The 22,694-nt window shown below is 52.4% G+C and overlaps 2 protein-coding genes across 8 annotated transcripts in view; one reads left to right on the forward strand and one right to left on the reverse strand.

The window, feature by feature from the left end:
- Ppip5k1 (diphosphoinositol pentakisphosphate kinase 1) overlaps positions 1–4,633 on the forward strand; it is a 42,432-nt gene extending 37,799 nt beyond the window's left edge. For all 6 annotated transcript variants that reach the window (XM_023711044.1, XM_023711033.1, XM_023711052.1 and 3 more), the window contains one exon: positions 2,776–4,633. In XM_023711044.1, coding sequence (XP_023566812.1) covers positions 2,776–3,638 — 863 coding nt within the window. In that variant the 3' untranslated portion in view covers positions 3,639–4,633. The remainder of the gene's footprint in view (positions 1–2,775) is intronic.
- A 1,173-nt stretch (positions 4,634–5,806) lies between these two features.
- Positions 5,807–22,694, reverse strand: part of Map1a (microtubule associated protein 1A) — a 19,638-nt gene continuing 2,750 nt past the window's right edge. The window contains exons 1-6 of one of the 2 annotated variants that reach the window (XM_023711089.1): positions 19,195–19,258; positions 16,339–16,421; positions 15,992–16,132; positions 7,527–15,774; positions 7,170–7,390; positions 5,807–7,039 (exon numbers count right to left, since the gene is read on the reverse strand). In XM_023711089.1, coding sequence (XP_023566857.1) covers positions 6,884–7,039; positions 7,170–7,390; positions 7,527–15,624 — 8,475 coding nt within the window. In that variant the 5' untranslated portion in view covers positions 15,625–15,774; positions 15,992–16,132; positions 16,339–16,421; positions 19,195–19,258 and the 3' untranslated portion in view covers positions 5,807–6,883. Of the gene's footprint in view, positions 7,040–7,169; positions 7,391–7,526; positions 15,775–15,991; positions 16,133–16,338; positions 16,422–19,194; positions 19,259–22,694 lie in introns of those variants that run through there. The other variant, XM_023711086.1, reaches the window with a different exon arrangement.

The following is a 22,694-nucleotide window of genomic DNA, read 5'->3' on the forward strand; positions in this document are numbered from 1 at the left end:
ACAGGGTCTCACTACACAGATCAGACTCCTAGTGATCCTCCTGTTGGGATTACAGGCAGGAGATACCACACCCAGTCTCAGTCGCTGTCTCAGCATGCCCTGGGGGCAGGGCCAGCAGGACATGGTGGGGATCAAACCCCTGTCCCTGCAAGCATTAGTATTAACAGTTGTAGAATTTTGCCCTTTGGACACTATAGGAAGGAGAAACTTTCCTCCCTAGCCTAAGATCTCAGTACCTCAGACTCTATTTTATTTTATTTTTTGGAAGAACCAGGGATTGAACTCAGGCCCTTGCGCTTGCCAGGCAAGCATTTATTCTACTGAGCTATCTCCCTGGCCCCAAAACTTTCCTCCCTGACACAGGAGTTCCTCTGCTGAATTTCAGGTTATCTGTCATTCACCTTGCAATTGTCCCCTTTTCCTCTCTCCTGAAGTGTTTGTGGAAAATTTTCTCCATCTTCTGTTTCTGACTGACGTCTTTGATTTACTTGAATCCGCCACTAGCTGTGTAGAAAGGCCACTCCTAATACTTGGCAAAATCTTGGCTTACACCTTTGCTTCTTTCTTGTTTTTTCTTTCTAGTATCAGACCTTCATTAATGAACATCTTTTTGGGAGTCTCTGTCCTTACCAGAAACAGGCTCCATATCTTTAGAACATGGCACAGCCCAAAACCATGTTCCTCTTTGTTTTCTGTTTGAAGCGTACCTCCTCTGTCCCTTCACAGAAGAGAGATAACTATTATATCTTGGGCTCAGCAACTGAGTGAATATTTGCAGGCTCAGGCTTGGAAATATTTTGATGACTGTATAGTCAGGTGTTTACTGTTTTTGAATCTATCATTATTGATACAGTAGTGCTTTAATATATAGTTGCAATATTGTTGGTGAATATAATGGTTGGAAAGGGAAAAATTAGTCTGAGATTGTGATTGGAATCTGCCCACAGTATAATTGAAGACTCTAAAGTCTTTATAACACTAGTTTAGTTTATAAATTAGTTTTTATATTTTTATATGTATACAATATATACAGTTCTGTAACATTATATGTCCCAAGATGTAGTATCTTAACCTTGTATCTATGGATAGGCTTCAGGAAAGTGTGTGAGCTCTAGTGATCATATGTAAAGATGAATATGAACAGTTGCAAACATAAACCTTTCTTGGATGACAATTCATGGCTTTCTCTAGTGCTTTGGAGGGGTCAGCAACTCCCAGAAAGACTAAGAACTTCTGCCAGCCAGGCACGGTGGTGCTGGCATGTAATTGTAGCTGCTCAAAAGGCTGAGACAAGAGGATTGCAAGTTTGAGAGCAGCCTGGCCAACTTAGCAAGATCCTGCCTCAAAATAAAATAAAAAAGACTAGGGATGTAGCTCAGTGGTAGAGTGCTCCCCTAGCATACATGAGGCCCAGGACTGTAAAAATAAACACATACACACACACACACACAAAAAAAAAAACACAAAAATCTTGCCATGGGCTGGGGAGGTAGCTCGGTAGTCTAGGCACCTGCCTGGCAAGTGCAAGGACCTAGGTTCTATCCCCGGTACTGCATGCTGTGCCAGCCACAAAACCAGGTGTGGTGGTGCTCACCTATAATCCCAGCACTGGGGAGGCTGAGACAGGAGGATCATTATGAATCTGGGCTGTGCAGTGAGACCCTGTACTAAATAAATAAACAAACAAACAAACTGCCTCTTCCTGATGCCATGATGTCTTGCATCTTTGCAAAAACCATTTGCATTCCTACTGTTCTGACTTACAGGGTTTTTTCTACGTTTTCTTGCTTTCTTGTCTGTTGGGATACTCTGCCCAAGTAAGCACTGCTTACTTTTAACAATGATTCCAATGAGTCTAACGCAAGGTGGGAGTGTTTCCAAAAGTGATATCCTCATCCTTTTCCTTCTCCCTACCATGCCTTTACACCAGCTATAGAAATGGAATTTCTAGAGATGAAACCTAGAAGTTTGGGTTTAAAAACTTTTCTCACAGTTTCTATATATAACCTAATAATGAACCATTGGACTAACATGTTGATACACATCTGAGGTAGGAATGAAAAGCTATGGAATCTGGAGTCAGGCACGAGGGTATCTATGAAATAACCTGATGAAATGGGTCTCATTACTCTCCTGAAGTTGTAGATTGGCCTTATTTCTGTTTCTGTCTCGGTTACTTTTCTGTTGTGGCTGGGACAAAATACCAGGCACCCAAAGTTAAGGAAGGAAAGGCTTGTTTGTTTGTTTATTTATTTACTTATTTATAAGAAAGGTTTATTTAGCTCACAGTTAGTGGAGGTTTCAGTCCATACTCAGCTGCCTCCAAGGCAGAGCGGCACACAGCAGAGGGCAGCATTCATGGCTGTAGGAAACAGCAAAGCAGCAAAAGCAGAAGGGAGGAGCAGCAGCAACAGTGCCCGCAGAGGGCAAGTCTGCCTCCCTTATGGTGCATTCAGGCTTTCCGCCCCAGGCCAGGTGTAGCACTCATACCCATAATCCCAGCACTGGATCATGAATTAATCATAAACTCTAGAAGTCCGCCCCATAATTGCATGAGACTTTGGGGAAACAACTAGACACAAACCATAATACTATAGTAGGGTCACAGTCCCTGAGCTGGGAAGTCTTAGCAGTCTCTGCCAAACTGAGGAAGCAGTCAGACATCTCCCCAAAACATGCGTGGCACAGACCATCCATCCTAGCATTTGAACTCTATGCATAGGGTAGAGCCAACTCTTCCGGTGCCTAACTTGGTCTCTTGACTTTGCTTTACAGATAGCAGTGGCCCTTCCAGTACTGTGTCCAGTGCTGGTCCTTCCTCCCCTACCACTGTGGATGGGAACTCCCATTTTGGCTTCAGTGACCAGCCCTCACTGCATGCCCATGTGACTGACGAGAACCAAGGACTTGAGCTGCTCCAGGAGCCCCCTGGAAGTAGAACACAAGAGCTCCCCACAGGAGGGCAGCAAGTGCTTTTTGAACCAAACCAATCCCCGCAGGAGGAGTCACCTGTGGAAACCAGCAAGCCAGAGGGCCAGGAGATTGCTGAGGTCAGCCTGCCATGTCAGGAGAACCATGACTCTGTTAACCATACATGCCAGCCATGCCAGGCCAATCAACTGTGCCAGGAAGCCTCTGAGGAAATTTGGCAGCTTTGCCAGGAGAACCCTGAAGAAGTCAGCCAGCCAAGCCAAGGGAGGCCTGTGGAGGCTGGCCCGCTGGTCCATGGGTTCCCTGTAGGGGTTGGGAGCCTGGTCCAGGAAACCCTTGTGGAGGTTGACAGGCCAAACCAAGAGATCCCCAAAGAGTGCAGCCAGCCATGCCAGGAGTTCTCTGTAGAGGTTGGCAAGTTGGCTCAAGAGGCTTCTGTGGTCAGCCTGTCCTCTCAAGAAATCCCTGAGGTTAATAAAAAGTCCCAAGAGCTCCCTGGCAAAGTTGATTTGGAGGCCCAGGAAGTCCCTGAGGAGGTTAGTCAGCAGTCTTGGGTGGTCCCTGAGGTGATCAGTAAGCTGCCTATAGAGGATGTCCCCCAAGCTCAATATCTGCAGAGTGACCCAGGCCCTCAAAGCCAGTCTCCATTTCATGACCAGCACTTACCCCTTGCACCAGAAACATGTAATCAACCTTTTTCTCATTAGTGGTGTCACACTTCACCAGCCATTTGTGCCAGTAGCCTTTTCTGTTGGCTCTCAGCAGCCAGAGAGAGGAGTAGCCTGCCACAGAGGTATCTGTGAAAGCAGGCCTCTTGGCATGAAGCAAACACTTGTGCCAGGGCTGCATGTGGGGAAGGTTAGTTTCATGTTCAAAACAGCCTTTGGCTCCTTGTTTAGCCGTTAGACTGGAATGGGATTTTCTTGGGGTAGTTGATCTGTCAATACCTAACCTACTCTGAGCACTGCAGGAAATTCCAGATTGTTAAAGGAAATGGCTAAAATGCTAAAGACCAGCAAAGGGCCAGTAGGGGCCAACAAGTGTGAAAAGGGACTCCAAGGTCTATACAGGAAAACATCCACCACATCTCAATGTACCCTTTAAATCATGCATGCCAGGGGCAGGGAGACTCTGGTCTTTACTAGCAATCCTCAGGCAGAACCAAGATGACCATCTGAAATGTCTGGAACATAGTTTCCTTCCCAAACAAATGTCTGTCATAGCCACTACTCTTAGACTGAGCTTACGGGTGTCTCCTCATTATCTCCAGGTGCCCTCTGTGCCCCATTTCTGCTCCTCTGAGCAATTGCTCTAGGGAAAAGTAGGTATTAGTGTGCTGAGCAGTTTCAGAGTGACTCCTGGCGACACTCTGAGGCTGGGCCCTCTTTGCTGTGGGGCTTTTTGGCCTGGGAGATGCTGTCATAGACAGAATCAGGTTCTATTTTAAGAGATTAGCACAGATCAACATTATGAAGATGAGAATATATTTCTATAGTTTGCAAGGGACAAGGCACAGACTGGCCAAAGACCAAACACTCCAGGGTCCCCAAGAAAATTGTTTCATATCATGTGTCTTTAGGACCAGATGTGATTCTGAAGCTTTTCCCAAAGATCTGGGGATACAAGTGGGAGTGGGTAGAAGGGATAATGCAGTTATTAGAGTTGGGGGCCGGAACATTTTGAGTGCTCAATAAATACGAAACAATCAGAATGGTGGTGGTAGTGATGATGTTCTTGTGAATTTTAGAGTGAATATGACTGTGACTCCATTGTATCTTTAACTAAATCTGAATCAGTTGGAAGCTGTCATAGTTTAACAGAAATGGGATGTAACACTACAGAGATCTGCCATCCCAGAAGATCCCTGAGGTAGTCAGTCCACCATTCCAAATGTCTTTAATAAGTGGAGTGCAGGGTAGTTGGAGTGCAAAGAGATTTAAGCCCCATGAGGCACCAGCAGGTGCCTAGTTTCTCACCAAATCCTTGGAATTAAGTCAGGAGTCCATATTGAGAGGTAACACCCTCTTTCAACCCCATTGATGTCCTTAGACTGGGAGAGCCTGAATGCTGGGAAGACTAGACTGTTGCCTCCTGGTATGTGTAACCTATTTGTAACCTGTCCATTTCTGACCTACCTGGGACGCCAGAGGGGCTCAAATCTTTATTCTGTGGGGGCAGAAAATGCTGAAGGGCCCTTACTTTGGGGAAAATATTCAGAGACTGCACAGTGAGGCTGTGTTCTCAACCTCAACAGGCTTGGAACCTCTCACCCCTCTTCCCTTTGTACTCCCCTGTCCACAGTGTCAGATCCTGGTTATTTGGTCCACAGCTCTACAGAAACAACATTCCAAGGAGATTCCCCACCCCTGAAGCTCCTCATCCTGTCCTCAGGCATTCCACCCATTTTCAGAAATGATTCTATCTCTGCATCTGCTTCTTCACCCACCCTGACTCTCCCCTGGGTCATGGAACTGCTTCTAGGGGTTAAAAGAATCTTTCAAGATAAATGATGATATTGGGTAAAACAGAGGTGGAAGTCAGAACCCGGCGCCCTGTAATGTATGGAGTCCACAAAAGCCCGGGCAGCACCACACCACACAGTCCGCAATGAACTTGGTTTATTGTTAGACTCAGCAGCTTTGTCACAGCAGCTGGGAACAATAGCGGGAGTGTAGGGAGAAGCAGAGCACAGCAGCACAGGGAGGGGGAGCTAGGAAGGACACAAGGTGGGCTCACTTGGTGGCCCAGTTACTCAGCAGGGAAAGTGAGCCCCAGGACAACTAGTGCCTGGGCTTCTCAGTCCCATGGTAGTCTGTCAGGGCTGCTCACTGGCTGGCCGGGGGCAAGTCCTCTCCTGGGGTGGAGTTTTCAGCCTGCTTTCATGTCACACTGTAGGCATTAAGCCCTAGCTCAGCCTCCTCTCCCTGTTCCTTCCTCATTTTCCCAAGTTCTCTGGCCTGGTCTCCACTTCCCAGGTCCTCTGTCCAAGAGTTTGGGTTTGGAAAGGCAGCCCGCATTCCCATTTCAGCTGCAGGATGGCACAGTGGAATGTTGGGGGAGTCACACATGGCTGGGATGTCAGATGTTGGGATGTCAGGCAGTGGCTTATTTTTAACCCATTACACACCAGGCTACAGCAGATGACCACATGCAGAGAAGCCAAGCAGGGGATGAGAAGGGGCTGGGGTCACTGGCATGGGTTAGGTGAAAACGTCAAAGGGTCAGGGAGCATGGAAGGATCCTGGAGTTGGGGCTGGGCTCTCTTTGCCCTTTCATGCCGCCCAGTAGACCTGGTGTGGGCACAGCCCTAGGATGTGGATGGTGTGAAGCAGTGGCTGGGAGGTAAGTTCCTCTGTCCTCTCACCAGTCTGTTGGTCTAAAGAGCTTCAAGTTTTGGATTGAGACATTCAGATACTGAGGGAAGCAGTAGGACAGCGTAGCAGCGGTATACCCCCAGGCCCTGGTGGGTGAGGAGATGGCAGATGGAGGAAAGTGTGCAGCTCTGGGTACCTCACTGACAGTAGCCTACCCCCAGGTGACATAAATTAGCATCAGGAATCCTTCCTGGGATTAAATAGACATAAGGAGGTTCCTGGGGTGGGGGGTACAGTCTCCTTCCACAAGAGGAGGCTGCCCTCTGAGACCCATCCTCATGCCCCATCCAATACCAGTATCTGACAGTGCTGCGCAAGGGCCGCACTTGGGGTCCTTGGGTATGAGATGACCTCCTATCCTCAGTACTTTCCCTTGTCCTCTCTCTTACTACTTTCAGTTTTGAGACCTGTCAGGAATGGATGAGGGGAGATCAATACCTTCCATTTAGCCCAGCCCAAGTCCCCACAAGACGTCCCCCTAATCCTAGCTCCATCTCCCTCAACCCCAGAGGACACAGCAGTAGCCATTCTCTAGAGGAGCTGGGGGAGTGGATCCTTGGGAAGGGAGGGTAGTTCTTTCAGAACTCAATCTTGCAGGCTGGGAAGGATTCGTCCTGCATGACCACAGTGCTGCTGCTAGCCAGGACCAAGACATTCAACTGCTGCTGCTGCTCATGAGTCTGCTGGTACCACTCACGGGTCACCTCCGTGTCATGAGTAGGGATCAGAGTCACCTGGGAAGGAAATGAGACATCAGAGGTGAGGGTGTGAGTGGAAGGGGAGGGGGAGGGGCTCTTTTTATTTATGACAGCGCCCTACTGTACACTGAGGGAGGTCTGGCCAGAGCACTCTGGTGCTACTTACCTGAAGATTCTCTCCCCACTGGGCCTTGCCCTCCAGCAGGGCATCCAGCACTGCCCGGCTTGGCTCGCCATTGGCAGGGTCATTCCCACTGACTACGTAGTAGGATGCACGCACACGACGGAAGAAGTCAAGGTCAGCAGTCTTGCCACTGCAATGATTCGGGATATAGGCGAGATCCACATATACAGGGGGGCCAGAGCCACCCTTGGCCCCCAAGGCCACTGTGGAGACAAGCCAGGAGACATTGTGGAGGAAAAGCAGGAAGCTTGGGCACCTTCCCCCCTCTCCCACTGCTGGAGCCTTCAGACCAGTCCACACTCAGCCCCAACCCACCCTTCTGCTCTCCACAATACTCACTGGGTCCTGCCTTGAGTCCATTGACGAGGCCTTTAGACATGGGGCTGTGTCCATCCTTTTCCTCTGCTGGGGTGGCCTGGCTTGGAGTGCTGCGTGGTCGGGGTGGAGCCCGGGATACTCGATCTACAGGCCCTTTACCAGGGGTGGGGGACCGTTTTCCCCGTAGATCCAGACGCCGCACAGGGGATGCTGGTTTGGCCCGGCCCGGAGCCCTGCGCCCCACTCGTCCCTGCATCTTCTCCTTCTCCCGTAGTCTCTCTGCCCTCCCAGACTCTGAGCTGAGTCCCTCAGGGTCAGCCATGCACACATCAGGGCGGGGAGGGGATGGGTGAGGGTCTGGCTGAGGGATGGGTGGTGGGTCATGACCAGGCCTGGGATGGTGAGTTCCACTGATCCCCCCAGCTTTGTCCACAGGCAAGAAGTCCCCATCTTCATCAGAGTCGAGGGCTGCCTCCGCTGTAATGGACGGACACTCCTCAGTTTCTGGTGGGACATCAGAATCTGACTGTGAGGAGCCTGAGTCACTGGCTGATGTCGGAGGAGTTTCATCAGCCACAGGGTATGGGCCCCCTGTGGGCCCTGGACCCCCTGTGCGGCGCCGTCCCCCTCTTCCTACCAGCCGAACTTCTTCAGTGGATAGGTCACTGTCGTCTGTGAGTGGTGGCAGAGGTGGGTTCAGGAAGGATGGAGAGAGCTCGCCACAGTGGGGCCGGGGCTCAGCAGCACAACCCTGAGGCCCAGGCTCAGCCTCAGGAGAGATGTTGTGGGGTGGACCCCCAGGTCCCCTTGCGGAACACAAAAGCTGCTCCGGGGAGAGCAGTGTGTCAGGCCGGGTACTTCTCTCAGCTCCCTCAGGCCAGGCCCCTTGTTCCCAAGCAGGGCAGGCTCCAGCCTCTTCCTTCTCAGTCTTGGCTGTGGCAGGGCCAGGGGGATTTGGACTGGTTTCAGTTGGGCCATTGGCTGCACCATCCCCAGAGAGGCCCTGCAAGGGGCTTGGCTTCTTGGTGGTATCCCCCGAACACTCCAGGCTGCAGGGCAGGGAGCTACCATCCATGTCTCCAGGAAGGGCTGGAACTGGGGCCAAGTCCAGTGAAGCCAGGGGCACTGGGCTCAAAGGTGTGAGGTCCCAGAGGCTAGGGGCAGGTGGTTCCATTCCTGGCTCCAGTTCTCCAGACTTGTGTTCTGCAGCCCCCAGGCCTGGAGGGCAGCGCTCAGCCACACTTAAAATCACTGGCGTTGTAGCCTCAGAGGAGGAGCCTTCAGACAGGACTGGGGAGGCAGGTCTTGGCAGGCTGGAGAGGAGGGGAGCCCCAGGGGAGCTGGGGGATGGGAGCTGGGGCAGGGAGGAGTCCAGGCTGGGGGCCTTGGTCACTTCCAAATACTCATCATGCCGGGCTCTGGTTGGAGGTCCCGGGGCCAGAGCCAGAGCTCGGTCCCCAGAGAAGGCAAGGGAGCCACAGGGAGCGGAGCGGGGTTCAGCTGGGGAGGGCAGCTGAGGGGGAGCAGGCTGCAATGAGGAAAAGCCAAAGGCTGAAGCAGGAAAGTCCAGGCTTGGTCGAGCAGAGCCCAGGTGCAAGTCCAAGGAAGGGCTTGTGTGTGCCTCAGTTTCAGGCCACAGTGTGGAGGCCCCCCCAGAAGTGGAGGAAGGGGGACTTGGGGACTGAGCCTCTTTCTCTGGCTGTTCCCGAGCCCCCTTCTCCAGCTCTGAATCACTTGTGCTATCATCCCAGCCATGCCGGCCTGCTTCTTTGGGAGAGGGTGTTCTTCGATCTGGACTACAGCTTAGGGCATTGCCACTGAAAGGGGGGCTCGGGCCTTTGCTCACAGGGATGGGAGCACGAGGGGGCACAGCGGGTGGGGTGAGGCTGTCCTCCACACTTGGCCTGAGCTCAGGCTCCTGCCTGGGGGGCGCCATGGGTCCTGTCAAGGCTGCATAGCTAAAGGCTGAAGTGTCAGGCTGGAGGCTTTTGGAGGAGCCAGGAGAGGACAGCTCTTTCTCTACAGGCACATTTTGGCCGGTGGCCTCCTCCTTGCTCGAGAGGCATGGGGGCCAATCCCCAGCTGCCCCGAGTGGAGGCTCCCTGGTGGGGCATGCAGGGCCAAGGCTGGTCAGCATCATCTGCTCATAGATGTCCGCATATTGGAAGCTTCTCTCCTCAGGGTAGGGTGTGGGCTCTCTCTGCTCTGACTCTGTCTGCTCTGTGTCCCTCTTGGTGTGGCTCTCACTGGCCTCAGGGACCTTAGAGCTGCAGGGGCTGCTGTCAGGAGCCTCAGCCCCACCTCCTTCTTCCCCTGCCCCTTCAGCCTTGCGGTAGTCCTTCCCCAGTGGAGAGTATGGCCCGCCTTCCAACTCAGCAGCACCCTCCTGCACTGCGGCCACCACACTGTCGTACTCTGCAGTGCCCCAGGAGAAGGGCGCAGGCGTGTGAGGCTCTGGGGCAGGTGTGGGGGGAGCTGGAGCTGGGGAGAGGGGTACTGGGGGTAGGGGTCTGTCCTTAGGCACCCATGGTGGAATGTCAGCCAGCCAGGAGGGAGCAGTAGGTTCACTCCTCATGGGTGGCATAGGCTTCATCTCAGGACTAGGGCTTGCTTGTCTGGGGGTAGGAGGACCCCGCTGTCCCACCATCTCAGGTGGGGAGGATGGAGGGGAGATGATCTCAAAGGGAGAGCGGGTCAGCTTGTCCTCTTCCTCAGGGGGCAGGCCAACTGGTGACTCAGCAAGCCATCGTTCCACTTCCAGTCCCTTCTGTGGCGGGGGCTCCTGCAAATCCTTGAAGTCTGAAGCCCATGGGCTCCGGGCTGTGTGCTGCTGTGGGAGCACTTCTGGCTCCTCCAGTCCTTCACAGAGGAAAGTGCTCTCTCGTTCCTCAGGGTACCGTGTGTGGGCCCCCTGGCTGGCCAGCTCGTGAGGGAACCAGACCTTTCTCTCACAGCTCAGCTCCTTCCAGTATGTGTCTTGTTGCAGAGCTACATCTTCTCTGTCCCTCCAGTATCTGACCTCCTGCTCAGGAGACGTCTCCTCCCATGCAGGGATGGGTCCCTTGTGTTCTCCAGCTGGCCTCCCTCGGGGTGAAGGGGCCTGCCACTCCTGGACCACATCCCTCTCCTTCCAGGACTTCTCTTCCTGCTCTCTGCCCTCATCCTCCACAGGTCTGTCTCCCAATCCCAGAGCTCTGGTCTCCAGCAAATCTGCTTCCTTCTGTCCCACAGTTGTGACACTTTCTGGAGCTTTTTTGTCTACAGTGGTCTCTTTTGGTTTCCCACTTTTATCTTCCTGCTCAAAGCTCTCCTGCCCCTGAGTTTTGTACTTTTCTTCTATCACCTCATCTTTCTGTTCAACAGCTGTACTCTTTGGTTCTACAGCTTCATCCTTTTTCCCTAAGGCCCAGTATTTCTGTTCTAAGGCCTGATCTTTCATTTTTAACACCTCATCTCTCTGTTCCTGGGCCTTGTCTTCATGTTCAGGGGTTTTGCTTGTCTGTTCTAGGGCTTTGCCTTTTGTTTCGGAAACCTTGTCCTCTAAGGTCTTCTCTTTATGTTCAAAGTCTTGCACTTTTGGCTCTAAGGCTTTGTCTTTCTCTTCTTGTCCCAAGACCTTGTCTTTTTGTTCTAAAGTGCTGTGTTTTTGTTCTTTGTCTTTTGGCTCCAGGACTTGGTCATTTTGTCCCAGAGGTGTGGCCTTGTCTTTTTCTTCTGGAAGCCTGTCCTTTTGCTCCAGTACTTTGTCTTTTTGTGCCAAGTCTTTGTCTTTTTCTCCCAAGGTCTTGTCCTTTTGCTCCAGGGCTGTGGCCTTCTCATCTGAGATCATGTCCTTCTGGTCCAGGACTTTGTCTTTTTGTTCTTTGTCTTGTAATTCCAAGGCCTTCTTCTGTTCTAGGCCTGTATCCTTTTGGTCCAAGTTTATACCTTTTTGTTCTAAAACTATATCCTCTGATGTCACAACCTTATTCTTTTCCTCCAGAGCATCTTTATGATCTACGACTGCATCCTTCTCCTCTACAATACTCTTCTGCTGCAGAGTTTTGTCTTTCTGCTGTAGGATGTCCTCCTTTGTCTCGTGTTCCTTGTCCTCCTGCTCAGGTCTTCTGTCTTGCAACCCTGGAACCCTATCTTCCCACTCCTTGGCAATGTCTTCCATGGCAGGGCTTGGCAAAGACTCAGGACTCTTAGTGAGGGAGCTACTGGGTGTCAGAATATGCTCACCAGGGCTTGTGATCACCCCAGGCGAACACTTCCCATCTCCAGACAGGGAAGAGTGAGGGGAGCCGGCAGGTAGCTTCCTGTCAGGGCTCTTGGCTGTGATGTCTGCCTGTGCAGAGTACCCAGTGACCGTGTCTATGGGAGGTGACACTGTAGCTTCATAGGGCTCTGGAACAGACAAAGGAGCTAGGTGGCGAGAGACATCCTCAGCCTGCATCAGAAGCCCTTTTTCTTCCTTTCCAAGATCCCCAAACTGGAGGGTACCAAGGCTTTCTGGAGAGAGCTGCTTTGAAGAGATATCCAGAGAAGTTTCCTTGCTGGGACTCTCTTCTGAGACAGAAAGAGACTGGGTATCTTCTGTCAATATCTCAGGCCATAGGTCTTTATGTAGGTGCTGCTCTGTCAGGCCACAGGGTGACCTGGGAGTGGGTTCTTGTTTGGCAGTGTCTGGGGAAACTACACTGAGGACAGAGAGGGACTCTGCATCATCAGGGGAGAGGCTTTGGTCAGGAATTTGGAGCACCTCATCTTTCTGAGATTGGCCAGGCTCTTGGAGTGATGTCCTCAATTCCCTGGGAAGGGACTCTGTTCCCTGAATTGGGCCTGGGAACCCAATTCCCACCTCCATGGTCTCTCCTGCCTCCATTGTCTGAAAGACTATTGCTTTGTCTTGTTCTGGCAACAGCTGGATGGTGCAGCCTGTATGTCCCCCAGCAATGCTGATGGGTGATTTCTGGGCTTGAGGACTCCTGGGAGGAGCTTCCTTTTCTTCCTTCTCTAGTGAGCCCTCTTCAGGCCCTGGGGTGACTGTCTCCTTTGCTGCATATTCCTTGCCCCTGTCTGGTGTGTGCTTAGCATCTTGCCAAGAGTCTTCTTGAAAATCTTGGGGCTCAGACTTGTCTTCCACTGGGGACTGATGAAAGGGTGTGTGGGTTGCACTGGGGGGGCCAGATGGTGGAGGGGAGGCCATCTTCACCGTGCTGTCATCTGGGCTAAGGCACCGCTCCTCTGCTTCTCCAAGGATGGCTTCCCCTGGTTGTATAGCATGCCCAGGGGCAACGAACACAGTGGTTCCATATTGACCACCAAGTTTCTCAGATACTTCCACATTTGCCCTCTCCTTTTTCTCTTCCACAGCTCTCTCCCCAGTTGAACGTCTCCCTGTGACTTCTCCTCTTCTCTCTGATTCTGCAGTCATGGAGAAGTCCTCACAGGGAGGTGATTTGAAGCCCTTGTCTTCTTCTAGTGAGGAGGTGGGTGAGATGGTTCCCGCCGATGGCACGTAGTCCAATCCCTGAGTGGCTTCAGTGCGGGAGGAGGGGATGCTTGTGACTGTGTCAAGCAGCAGGGAGCTCTTCCCTGTTTCCTCTGTCTGGGGAGCTGTGAGTGATGCCACAGACTGGTCTTCAGCCACTGAGGTGGCAAAGGAGGAAAGTTTGTCACATTCAGTGATTGAAGTAGCAGAAGATACATGTTCTTCTTCAGCCAGAGGGGCGGCCACTATATTGGGGGGGTAGGTGAGTTCCGTCTCTGGTGCTCCATAGCCTTTGCTTGAGGTGGCAGGAACAGCACCATCTGCAGGCTGGCTGGCATCAAAGGGGCCAGGACCTTCAGGCCCAGGAAGGTCATATGTACCTGCAGGGCATCTGGCTGGAGCAGGGCGTTCCTCTGGTTCTTCGTGGATCTCCTCATCTGAGATGGTCTGCTCAGTCTCTGAGTAGCCAGGGATTGTCTCATCCTGGATATAAGAGACATGTTCAGTGGCCCCAGCAGGTGTGGCCAGGCTGCTTAGGAACGAGGAGGTCTCCTTCTCAGGGGCCTTGCCATGGAGTCCCAGTTCCCTGCCCCCAAGAGCATCCCTGCCCTTTGGGATGACCTTCAAGGCTTCCTGCATATGTTTTTGATAAAAACCCTCAGCCTTTGTCTCTTCCTCTTCCTCTTCTTCTGAAGGGTGCACCTCCTCCATTTCTTCTAACTCAGCCTTTTCTATCACATCCTCCTTTACCTCAGGTTCACTTTCCTCCCTGGCTTCTGCTCTCTCTGGGAGCCTCTCTGCTTCCCTCTGCTTCTTTTCCTCCCAAGTTTCTTTTTCCTCCTCAGTTTCAGCCCCACTGTCTGGGCCTCTATCCTTGCTGCCTTGTTCCTTAGCTATGGTGGGGATGACTTCTTTCTCCTTCATGACATGCTCTTCCTGTGCTATGCTTGGGGGTCCCTCTTCTGTCCTATAGAGAGAGACTGGTTTGTCTCCTAGTCCTGTGTCCCTTTGTTCCCTCTCCTCACGCTTCATCTCCTCAAAATCCAGTGTGAGGTCTTCTGGAGAGGAGAGGGCCAGCTCCCTGTGTCCACTGACAGGTGGGGGTGGCACGGTGCCCTTCTGAGCTGGGGGTGTCCGAGGCTCAGAAGATAGCTCCTTCTCCCCCCGGGCAGTACGGCTCTTGTCCACTTTGATTCTTCCAGGGGCCTTCGCTTTGTAGAGGGTTTTACGTACCTCCGGGGTAAAGGGCTTCAGGTCTGGTTTGGAAATTTTCTTGACCTCAAGTTTGGTGTCTTTCCTCTTCTCCTCTTTCTTGGTATCTTTCTTCTCCTCTTTCCTTCCTTCATCCTTCTTGAGTTCTTTCCTCTCCTTCTTGATCTCTTTTTTCTCCTTATCTTTTTTCTCATCCAGCTTTGATATCTTTTCTTTCAGGTGCTTCTTTCCTACCTTGTCTTTGATCAACTTTCGTTTCTCTGCTTTCAGTGCCTCGCTGGACTCTGTCCTCACCCTCTCAGGCTTGGCAGGCTTCTCTAGGGGCTTCTCAGGTGGCTCTTTTGCTTTTTTCTCTGTCCTGGCTAACTCCTTGGCCAACTCCGAGCGGGCCTCCTTGGCTCCCTCTTCTGCCACTTCCTCCCGCTTGGCCAGCTTGCTCACTACTGTCTTGGTAGCAGCTTTGAGGCTCTCCTTGCTGTCAGTCCGCTGTTTGATTTTGCTGGGTTTCAAGTTGGCAGGCACTGCCCCAGCAGCCAGGTCTTTCTGTGTGGCTACAGGGTAGCGCAAGAAGTCCAGATGCCGGAGCTTTTCCAGGCCCTCTAAGATCTTGTTCTGGGGAGCATTTCCTGGAAAAAGCACACGCACAATCTTCTCAGTGGGGTTGGCTGGCAGCCAGACTACCAGAGCAGTGATAGAGGTCAGGTAGGGCACTGAGATCTCAGCCTCCTTCCCATTGGCCAGCACAATGCCCGTCTTAGCTTTACTATTGCCTGCCCACTTCTGCATAAGAAACTGCATCTCCTTGCTGTCCTTGACGGGGTTGAGGACATACATGTCCAGCCGGCCCACGCCCATTTTGTGGAAGAGGGTCAGCGGCTCAATGGTGTTGCTGACCACACGGTAGAGAGGCTCAGCCTGGATGCCCAGGCGGTTTAGGTGCTGAAGAGTGAGGCAGGCCTCCTCAATGCTGCGCTTGGCCTTCCGGGAGGCATCAGGCAGCCGCAGCTTGTCGGGCACATTGAAGAAGACCACACCAAGTTCAGGGGAGATGAGGTTCTTCACCCAGTCACTGTAGCTGCTGGAGCCCTGGGACTGCTCCTCCTCTAACTCTGCCACTTTGCGCTGCAGGAGTCCATTGATGCCTGGCAGGTTGTCTGCCCCAATGTGCGTGAGCAGCACCGAGTCAATGCGGTCTAGGTGCCGCACCAGCTTCCAGAAGCAGGACTTGCGATCAGAACCCCCATCCACCAGGATGTTGAATCCATTGACAGCAAAGAGGGCAGAGTCCCCACGGCCACCTGGGAAGATGTAGCAGCAAGGCTTGGAGAGCTTGAGGAAGCCCCCTGAGGTGGGGGGCTCAAGCAGGTCAAAAGGAGACGGCACATCCACAGTCTCAGAGACGTACTCAGAAAACTCAGCCACGCCATCCATGGTGGGTAGTGCGGGCTCAGGGTTCAGCCGGAGATGCAGGGTCTCTTGGGAACTGGACAAGCCCAGGTGGCTCCAATCACCCTCCCCTATGCAGGACACAGTGAGAAGAGCCTGGATCCCAGGGTCTCTATTGCTGAACAACTGGGAAATCTAGAGGAATGGGAGATAGAAGCTGATCAGGTCACGGGGGTTGTCTTAGCCTGACTCAGACTCAGCCCCTAATGTCACCTCTGTCCAAGATGGACTTTTCCTTTCCTATCAGGGCCCCCAAGATCAAGCAACATGAGACTTTCCCTTCCTTGGATTCCTCCTACAGCTCCAGCCCTATCCCCTTCCTCCCAGACCCTAAGCTGTTGACTGAACTTACCTCTGGGTTGTGAAGGACCTGGACAAAGTCTTGATAGGAATAGGTACCACTCTGCAGGATGAGGTCTCCCCCAGGCTCTAGACTTTGCCCACTTAAGATGAGTAGTTTGTGAGCCGATGGGTTGCTAAGGAGATGGTGAACCTGGAGTGGAAGGAGGGAAGTGGTTACAGATGTGGACAGCCCAGGGAGAGACATTGACATTCCTTACCACAAGGACATGCTCCCCGCTGGTCCCCACAAGTGCCTCCAGAGCCAGTCTGGATGGCAGAGGTTTTTTGGCTTTCAAGTAGCAGCACTGGCAAGGGCTGGTCACAGCACATGCAGCCAGGGACAGGCCCTGGCCTTACCTCAGAGCTGATGCTGTCTGCACTGGGGTTTACCAGGATGACGGTCTCTAGGGTGTCACTCTGGTGGCAGAGGGTCCTCTGGCCTGAGAGAAAGATGTAGGAACTTGTATTGAATACAGTAGGTATTGACTAAAGTGGAGCAGCTTTTGTAGGGCAGGAGAGGAAAGAAGACATGATTGGAAAGTGGGATTTAGGGAAGAGAGAAGCCTCGATATCTTCAGACCCTGCCACCTCAGATACTGGCAGATAAGGTCTGAGGACTGGGTTCTGTAGCTTTTTTCCTTCAGGGTTTTCCTCTGCCCTTTCCTATATTAGCTGGCTTTGCCCTCCCATCATCCGCCACACCCTCTGATGCCCACGCCCCACCCCTCTTTCCAGAACTCTGTGCCTCACAGGCCCTGTTGACAAGAAGCTTTTGTCCCTGTGGAGCACTGGGCTCCTGGTGCTGCCTGGGGATGGGGAGCTCAGCTGGAGAGGGCTGCAGCCTTACTGAGCCTTCCACACTAGCTTGCCTTTGCCCTGGACTTTCTGCCAGCAGAATACCTGAGAATAAGGAGATGAGAACTTTGGGGAAGTGTTTACAGACTCCCCATCTGTCTTCCCAAATCCCATCAAGGCCAAAATGCCTGCTCCAAATGACTCAGAGACACCTGTATTATCTCTGTCTCTTGTGGTTTTCCAATTCAAAGAGCTCACACAGGGCTCTCGGTCATGGGTCCATTCTCTGGCTCCTCAGTGGCCAAGCGGCACCTACACACATGCATACTGTTGCTGCCCAGAATGCTTAACAGCTCCTCTCCCCCTGCACCTTCATGTTCCAGGCTCCAGAGAGGCTTGGTTCACCACTCCACAACCCACTCCTGTGAACAGTTTCTATTTCTTCCCTCTTATAGGCCTTCTACCATGGAGATGGGGAGTGAGGGATTCATAAACAAGAAACACATAAGGGAGGAGACACTCAGGGTGTTCCTCAGGCCACAGAGAAAAAGAAGACATCCCCCAGCTTCCTATTGACTGTCCTTCTCCAGACTCACAGAAACATCAAGACACAGATAAAGAAACTGATGGGGCAGCAGAGTGCTGAGGAGGGATGCTACTGTCCTGGTTCTACCCCCACCAACCCCTTCCCACCTGCAGCCACATGAGAGTTAACCTTCTAAACAGGGAACCCAACAGATGGGTTATCTGGAGGAGTCTGTGGGGAGAGTGTTCATAACCTGCTCCCCAGCTCACTCCTGTGGCCCAACTGTCTTTTCTTTCTGGGGCTCAGAAAGAAAAACCTGGATCCAGGGGCTTTGTTCAGAGGAAGAGCTACAGGGCCAGGATCAAGCAGATTTGTCAGTACAGAGCTGTGGATGCAGCTGTGGGGAAGCAAAGTCTGTGATGGTGTCAGAAGCTTAAGTCCCACACAGGATGTGCTGGGCCCAAGAAAGGCCTAAGGGTTTTTGTCTATGGACTTGGGCACTGGGGAATCTTTGAGGTCAGTTAGAGGGTGACAGCCACATCAGAGGCAAGCAGAGGCAGAGCTTGGGTAAGTCAAACCAGCTGCCAGCCACAAACAAGGTGATAGTCTTGAGCTTGGTGAGGCTTGATAGGTATGGTTCAAACTGATTTGCCTTCTATCTACCAGCCTCACAGCCTTACAGTCAGGACTTCTCTGATGCCAGTCTGTCCTGGCATAGGACCCCACCTGTGTTCCTAGCCCTATGCCTGGGGAGCAGTTCTGACTTACAACACATGGTTTATATCCTGCACCCCTCTCAGGCCTAGGGGAGAGCCCTGTTTCTCCAGCACCTTGATTTGTCGTCCCTTTTTCTTTGGAGAGGGGTCTGTCTTGGGGCAGGGGGGCTCTCCTCAGCCAGGAGTGGGGCTCTGGCGGGTAGCAGGGAGCGGAGACCAAGCAGGCAGGAGGGCAGGTGTCTCTGCAGTGAGGCAGAAGGGAGGGGGCGCCCGGGCAGCTGCAGTGTGCCGCAGTGTGTGAGTGTGTGTGAGTGTGCGCGCTGAGCTCAGCCTCCAGCTCCGCCCCCACCCCCCACCCCAGCATGACAAGTCATTTTCTTGGCTGCCTCTGCATGGGGGGTGGGGATGGGGGGAAGTGGAGAGGAAGAAACCGGCTCCTCTGTTCCAGAGCCCCCATCTTGGGAAGAAGAACCGAGATGAAGTGGGGGTGGGGCCAGCTGGCCTGGGAATGTGGGGCAGCTGCTGGCAGGGAGCGCTCTGTCTCCGGAGTGGCCTCAGGGGGGCTAGAAAGGGGCCTTGGAGCCCCAGTCTCAAGCTGGCCACGGAGACTAGGGTGGCAGAGCCCATGCAAACCGGCTGGATGGTGAAGAGGCGTGTGCCATGTCCGGATGACCTCTCCTTCCTTCTTTTCCATAGTGTTCCCCACCTTCCCTTACTTGGCAAAAACTCCCTGCCCCATCACCCCCACACCGAGCAGCTGAGCGATCTACCGGCTGACACCCAGAGACCCTCCCATTAGGCGCATTCTCATAATACCCCCGTCTCAGAATCTCCTGCCTCTCGCCAAAAACAGAGCCCCCAAACTCCGCCGAGCCCCTGGCTGTCTGGCAAGGCCAGCAGAAACACGCGGGTGCTACCCCGGCCACGTCTCCCACCCCCGCCCAGCTGGAGTGGCGGCCTGTCACAGCGCCACTGGCCTGCTCCAGAGTCCGGGTCCTGGCCGACCCCAGCCAGTCATGCTCATTTTTTCTTTTCATTTTCCAGCCTGCCCACCCTGCCTGGCCAGCACCAGACACACCAAATCGCCATGTACTGGCTCCCTTCCTGGGACCCCATCCCACCGCCCCTCCACAGCACCCTCACCCTGCCATGCCAAGCCCTTCAGTCAGTTCTCACCCTGGGGTGTGAGAGGGAACCCCTCATGGAGGCGGCCACTCCGGCCTCAGCCGGCAGCTTCAGGAAAGAGTCTGCGGCACTTAGGGTGGGGTGGGGGGGGCTTGATGGGAGGGCGGCACCAGGGCGGGGAGGAGGGCTGGTCCCTGACGAGGCACCGGAGACTTAACCATTTCTTTGCCTTGCAATGTCAGTGTTTTAGGGCATCTGCTTGGCCTTGGGGGTTTAGGGATTGTCTAGCAGTTCAAAGAGCCAGGCTGATCTCCCGTGGCCCACACTACCCTTCTCCCAACCCTGCTTAGTTAAGAAACATTCTTTTAACATCAGTGGAAAGACCAAAGCCTTGCACTAGGGCTCAGAGTAGGGATGGAACAGCTCTGCTTGTGCTCTCCCTCTCTTATTGGAAACCATCTGCTGCCTCCCCCTCAGATGGACACAGGGAGTGACCTTCAGTCCCTGCAAGGGCAGGAGACAAAGGGGGAGGGGGCAAAGGGAGGGTGGAGTGGGGGATGGGACACATGCCCAACGGAGCCTTCTTCTAAACCAGGGCTATAGAAACAAAGGCAGGAGAAATCCAGCTCACTTGGGGGGAGTGCAGTTTGAAATTGTTAAGTACACACAGTTCTTAACCATGGGGTGGGATACAGGGACCCTGGGAACTATGTGGGGGCCTGTCCTAAGCAGCACAGCACAGCAACTATGTAGCCACTGACCCTGGGGATTCTTAGGCTTGGGAGGTAGGGTCTAAAAGGGTGGGGAACTTCCAGCCTTTCAATGAAGGAGTTAACAAGGACTGCTAGGAATCACCAGGACATCAGTTTCAAGGTTTCTTTCTAGGCATGAATTATTAATGTAGTATCAGTGCTATTTGGATTAAATAGCAATCTTGACCCTTAGTATCTACCTCAATCACAGACAGTGAAGTATGGCAGAACTCACAAGAAGGACCAGACCTGGACAGCTCTAGCACACACTCCCAATGGGTGTGCCTCCGCTCTCCAACTCTGAACTCTTCCCCTTAACCCTCCCCATCCTGGCCAGTTCCAGGACCACAGCACAGTAGCTTCTACCCACGGACACCCCAGACCAGCCCCACCCTTGCCCCTGGCTGCCAAGAGTTCCCTTTGAAGGTCAGAGAAGCCAAAATAGTCTCTGTTCTCAGCATCTTCCATCCTCCCTTGACTGCAGCCAGAGGAGAGGAGGAGCTGAGTCACCAGTACCCTTGGGGGGCTAGGGAGAGAAATCCTTGCCCAGATCCGGGGATGCAAAACAGTAACATGGCAACAGCCACATTTGGATAGAAGAGGGCATCTGAAAAGACACACAATGCAAACCAGGCTGATTTCCTGAGCATGAAAAAAAGGAAATACCTCCCTTCTACAACTTCATATTTCTTATTTCTTCCCACCTTAAGCCTTCTTTCTCCTCTCTGCTTCCTAGAACTCTCTGGACTGTTAGGAGGGAAATTTGAGTAGACTGTGGCTTGGGAGCAAATGGCTTCAGCCCAGTGTAGAGCCCACCTTTATTCCCAGCTGGCATCCGTAAGAGCTATACCTGGGGTCTGAGTCCCCCTCAGTGTGGCATCTTCCTTTAGTCTTCACCCTCTAAACAGCCACTCACTCAGTCCTCAACCCACTACTTCCCTAGGCTCTGCTGAGACGCAATGATGAGATACTAAGGAAGAGAAAGAGGCTTGCATACAGGCACAAAGTGAGATCAAAAGCCTCGGATTACTTTTAAGCAAACCACTCAACCCCTCTCAGAACTTGTTTTCAGAACTCTAAGATGAGTACAATGTTAGTATCATCTTTCAATAATGCAGGAAGGGGGGCTGGGGAGATGGCTCAGTGGAATAAGCGCTTCCCTGGCAAGCATAAGGGTCTGAGTTCAATCCCCAGTTCTGCAAAGGGAGGAGGAGGAGGAGGAGGAAGAGGAGGAGGAGGAGGGGTACCCCAGGATCTCAGCTAATCCTGCAGTGGAGATTCAAAGTTCTAGTCATGCTCCTGCTTTTCCACTTCAGGCAGCAGTGCAATCCTCAGTTCCAGGAGCCTGTGAGCTATTGTCTTAGTTCAGGATGGCTTCCATGGTGGTGGAAGTAACAGAACAGTCCTTTCCTTGGCACATCAGTTTTAGCAGTCTAAGGCTTCAAATGGTGCCTCAGCCTGTGTTTTTAGTTTTAAAATAGCAATCTTCCTTTTTCTATAGGTGCTCAATAGTACAGGTTTGACATTTTTATAGAAATTCAGTTTTATTTTGTTTCTTTTTGTCATCCCGGGGATTGAACCAGGATCTTCATGCCTGCTAAAGCAGACACTAAACCAAAGAACTACCCCTCGACCCCAAACTTAACTTTCTGTTGTTCTAGTTCTTTTTCAGTTTGTATCAGAAGTCTGGCTCAGGAAAAGATCCCAAATCACAGGTGGAGAGGACCTAGTGTGAAAGCCACCTCAGAAAGCTTTACCAGACCTGACCACTTGAAGGAGCTGGGCCACCAGCAGGGGTGGGGTCAGAGGGTCTCTTCTTTTCCAAGGGTGGCTGAATGAATGTGGAGGGGGTGGTGCCTAGAGAAAATTGCTCATTTCCTGTCCATGTAGGAGACTTTTTTGTTCCCTTTTTCATCATTTTCTCCCAGGGCCTGAGGATAGGGATGGTGGCCCAGCCTGTAGGGTAGGCAGAAAGGGTCAAGTCATAGGGAACTATCAACTCCTTGAAGCCATCCCAGCTTCTGGGTTCCCTTGGACCCGCTGTCGGAAGGCTGAAGGGAGGGGCAGTGTCTACAGCTGCTCTGGGCTGACTTTTGTTTGTGGGGACAGCTGAAAGAGGAGCCAGCAGGGGTGGGGCTGTGGCAGTCTTTAGAGCTGTGCATGTGTTTTTTTCCAGGAAATTCTCCGCTATTCTCCAGGGACAAAGACGGGCCACCATGAAAATGTCCAAACCTAAAAATATTCAGTATACTAAAGTAAGTCCTGATCTTAGGTATATGGTCCTAAGCCCCTAGCGGACATCATAACAAAAACTCTGACTGAAAAGGTCAGTAGCTGTTTTTATAAGTGTCTCTTTCTGGGGCGTGCTTAAGAGTAATTCTATATCTCCCTGTAAACCTCTTCCCAACAACATCTCTTCTTCTTAATCTGAAGAATGGCTAAGTACTTTGTTTTAAGTTCTCTTCATTCCTTATGTCACTCTAGAAAACAGCTTACTCTTAAATCTCTGTGGCCAACTGAACAAAGTTAGAGAATTCAAGATGGTCTGCAAATTTCAAATGAGTCATTATTTCATCCTCTGTCGTCCCCTCCCCCAATCTTGCACTAAAGTGTTAAGAATACTAAGGGGGGGGGCGGGGAGATGGCTCAGTAGAGTAAGCACTTCCCTGGCAAGCACAAGGGCAAAACCCCAACAGGGGCTGGAGAGATGGCTCAGTGGTCTAAAGCACCTATTTGGAACAAGCTTGGAAAAGCATAGGGACCGCGGTTCGATCCCCCAGCACCACATGCCAGCCAGCC

The sequence above is a fragment of the Octodon degus genome, unplaced genomic scaffold (assembly GCF_000260255.1).
Source record: "Octodon degus isolate 3935 unplaced genomic scaffold, OctDeg1.0 scaffold00002, whole genome shotgun sequence".
Lineage (NCBI taxonomy): Eukaryota > Metazoa > Chordata > Mammalia > Rodentia > Octodontidae > Octodon > Octodon degus.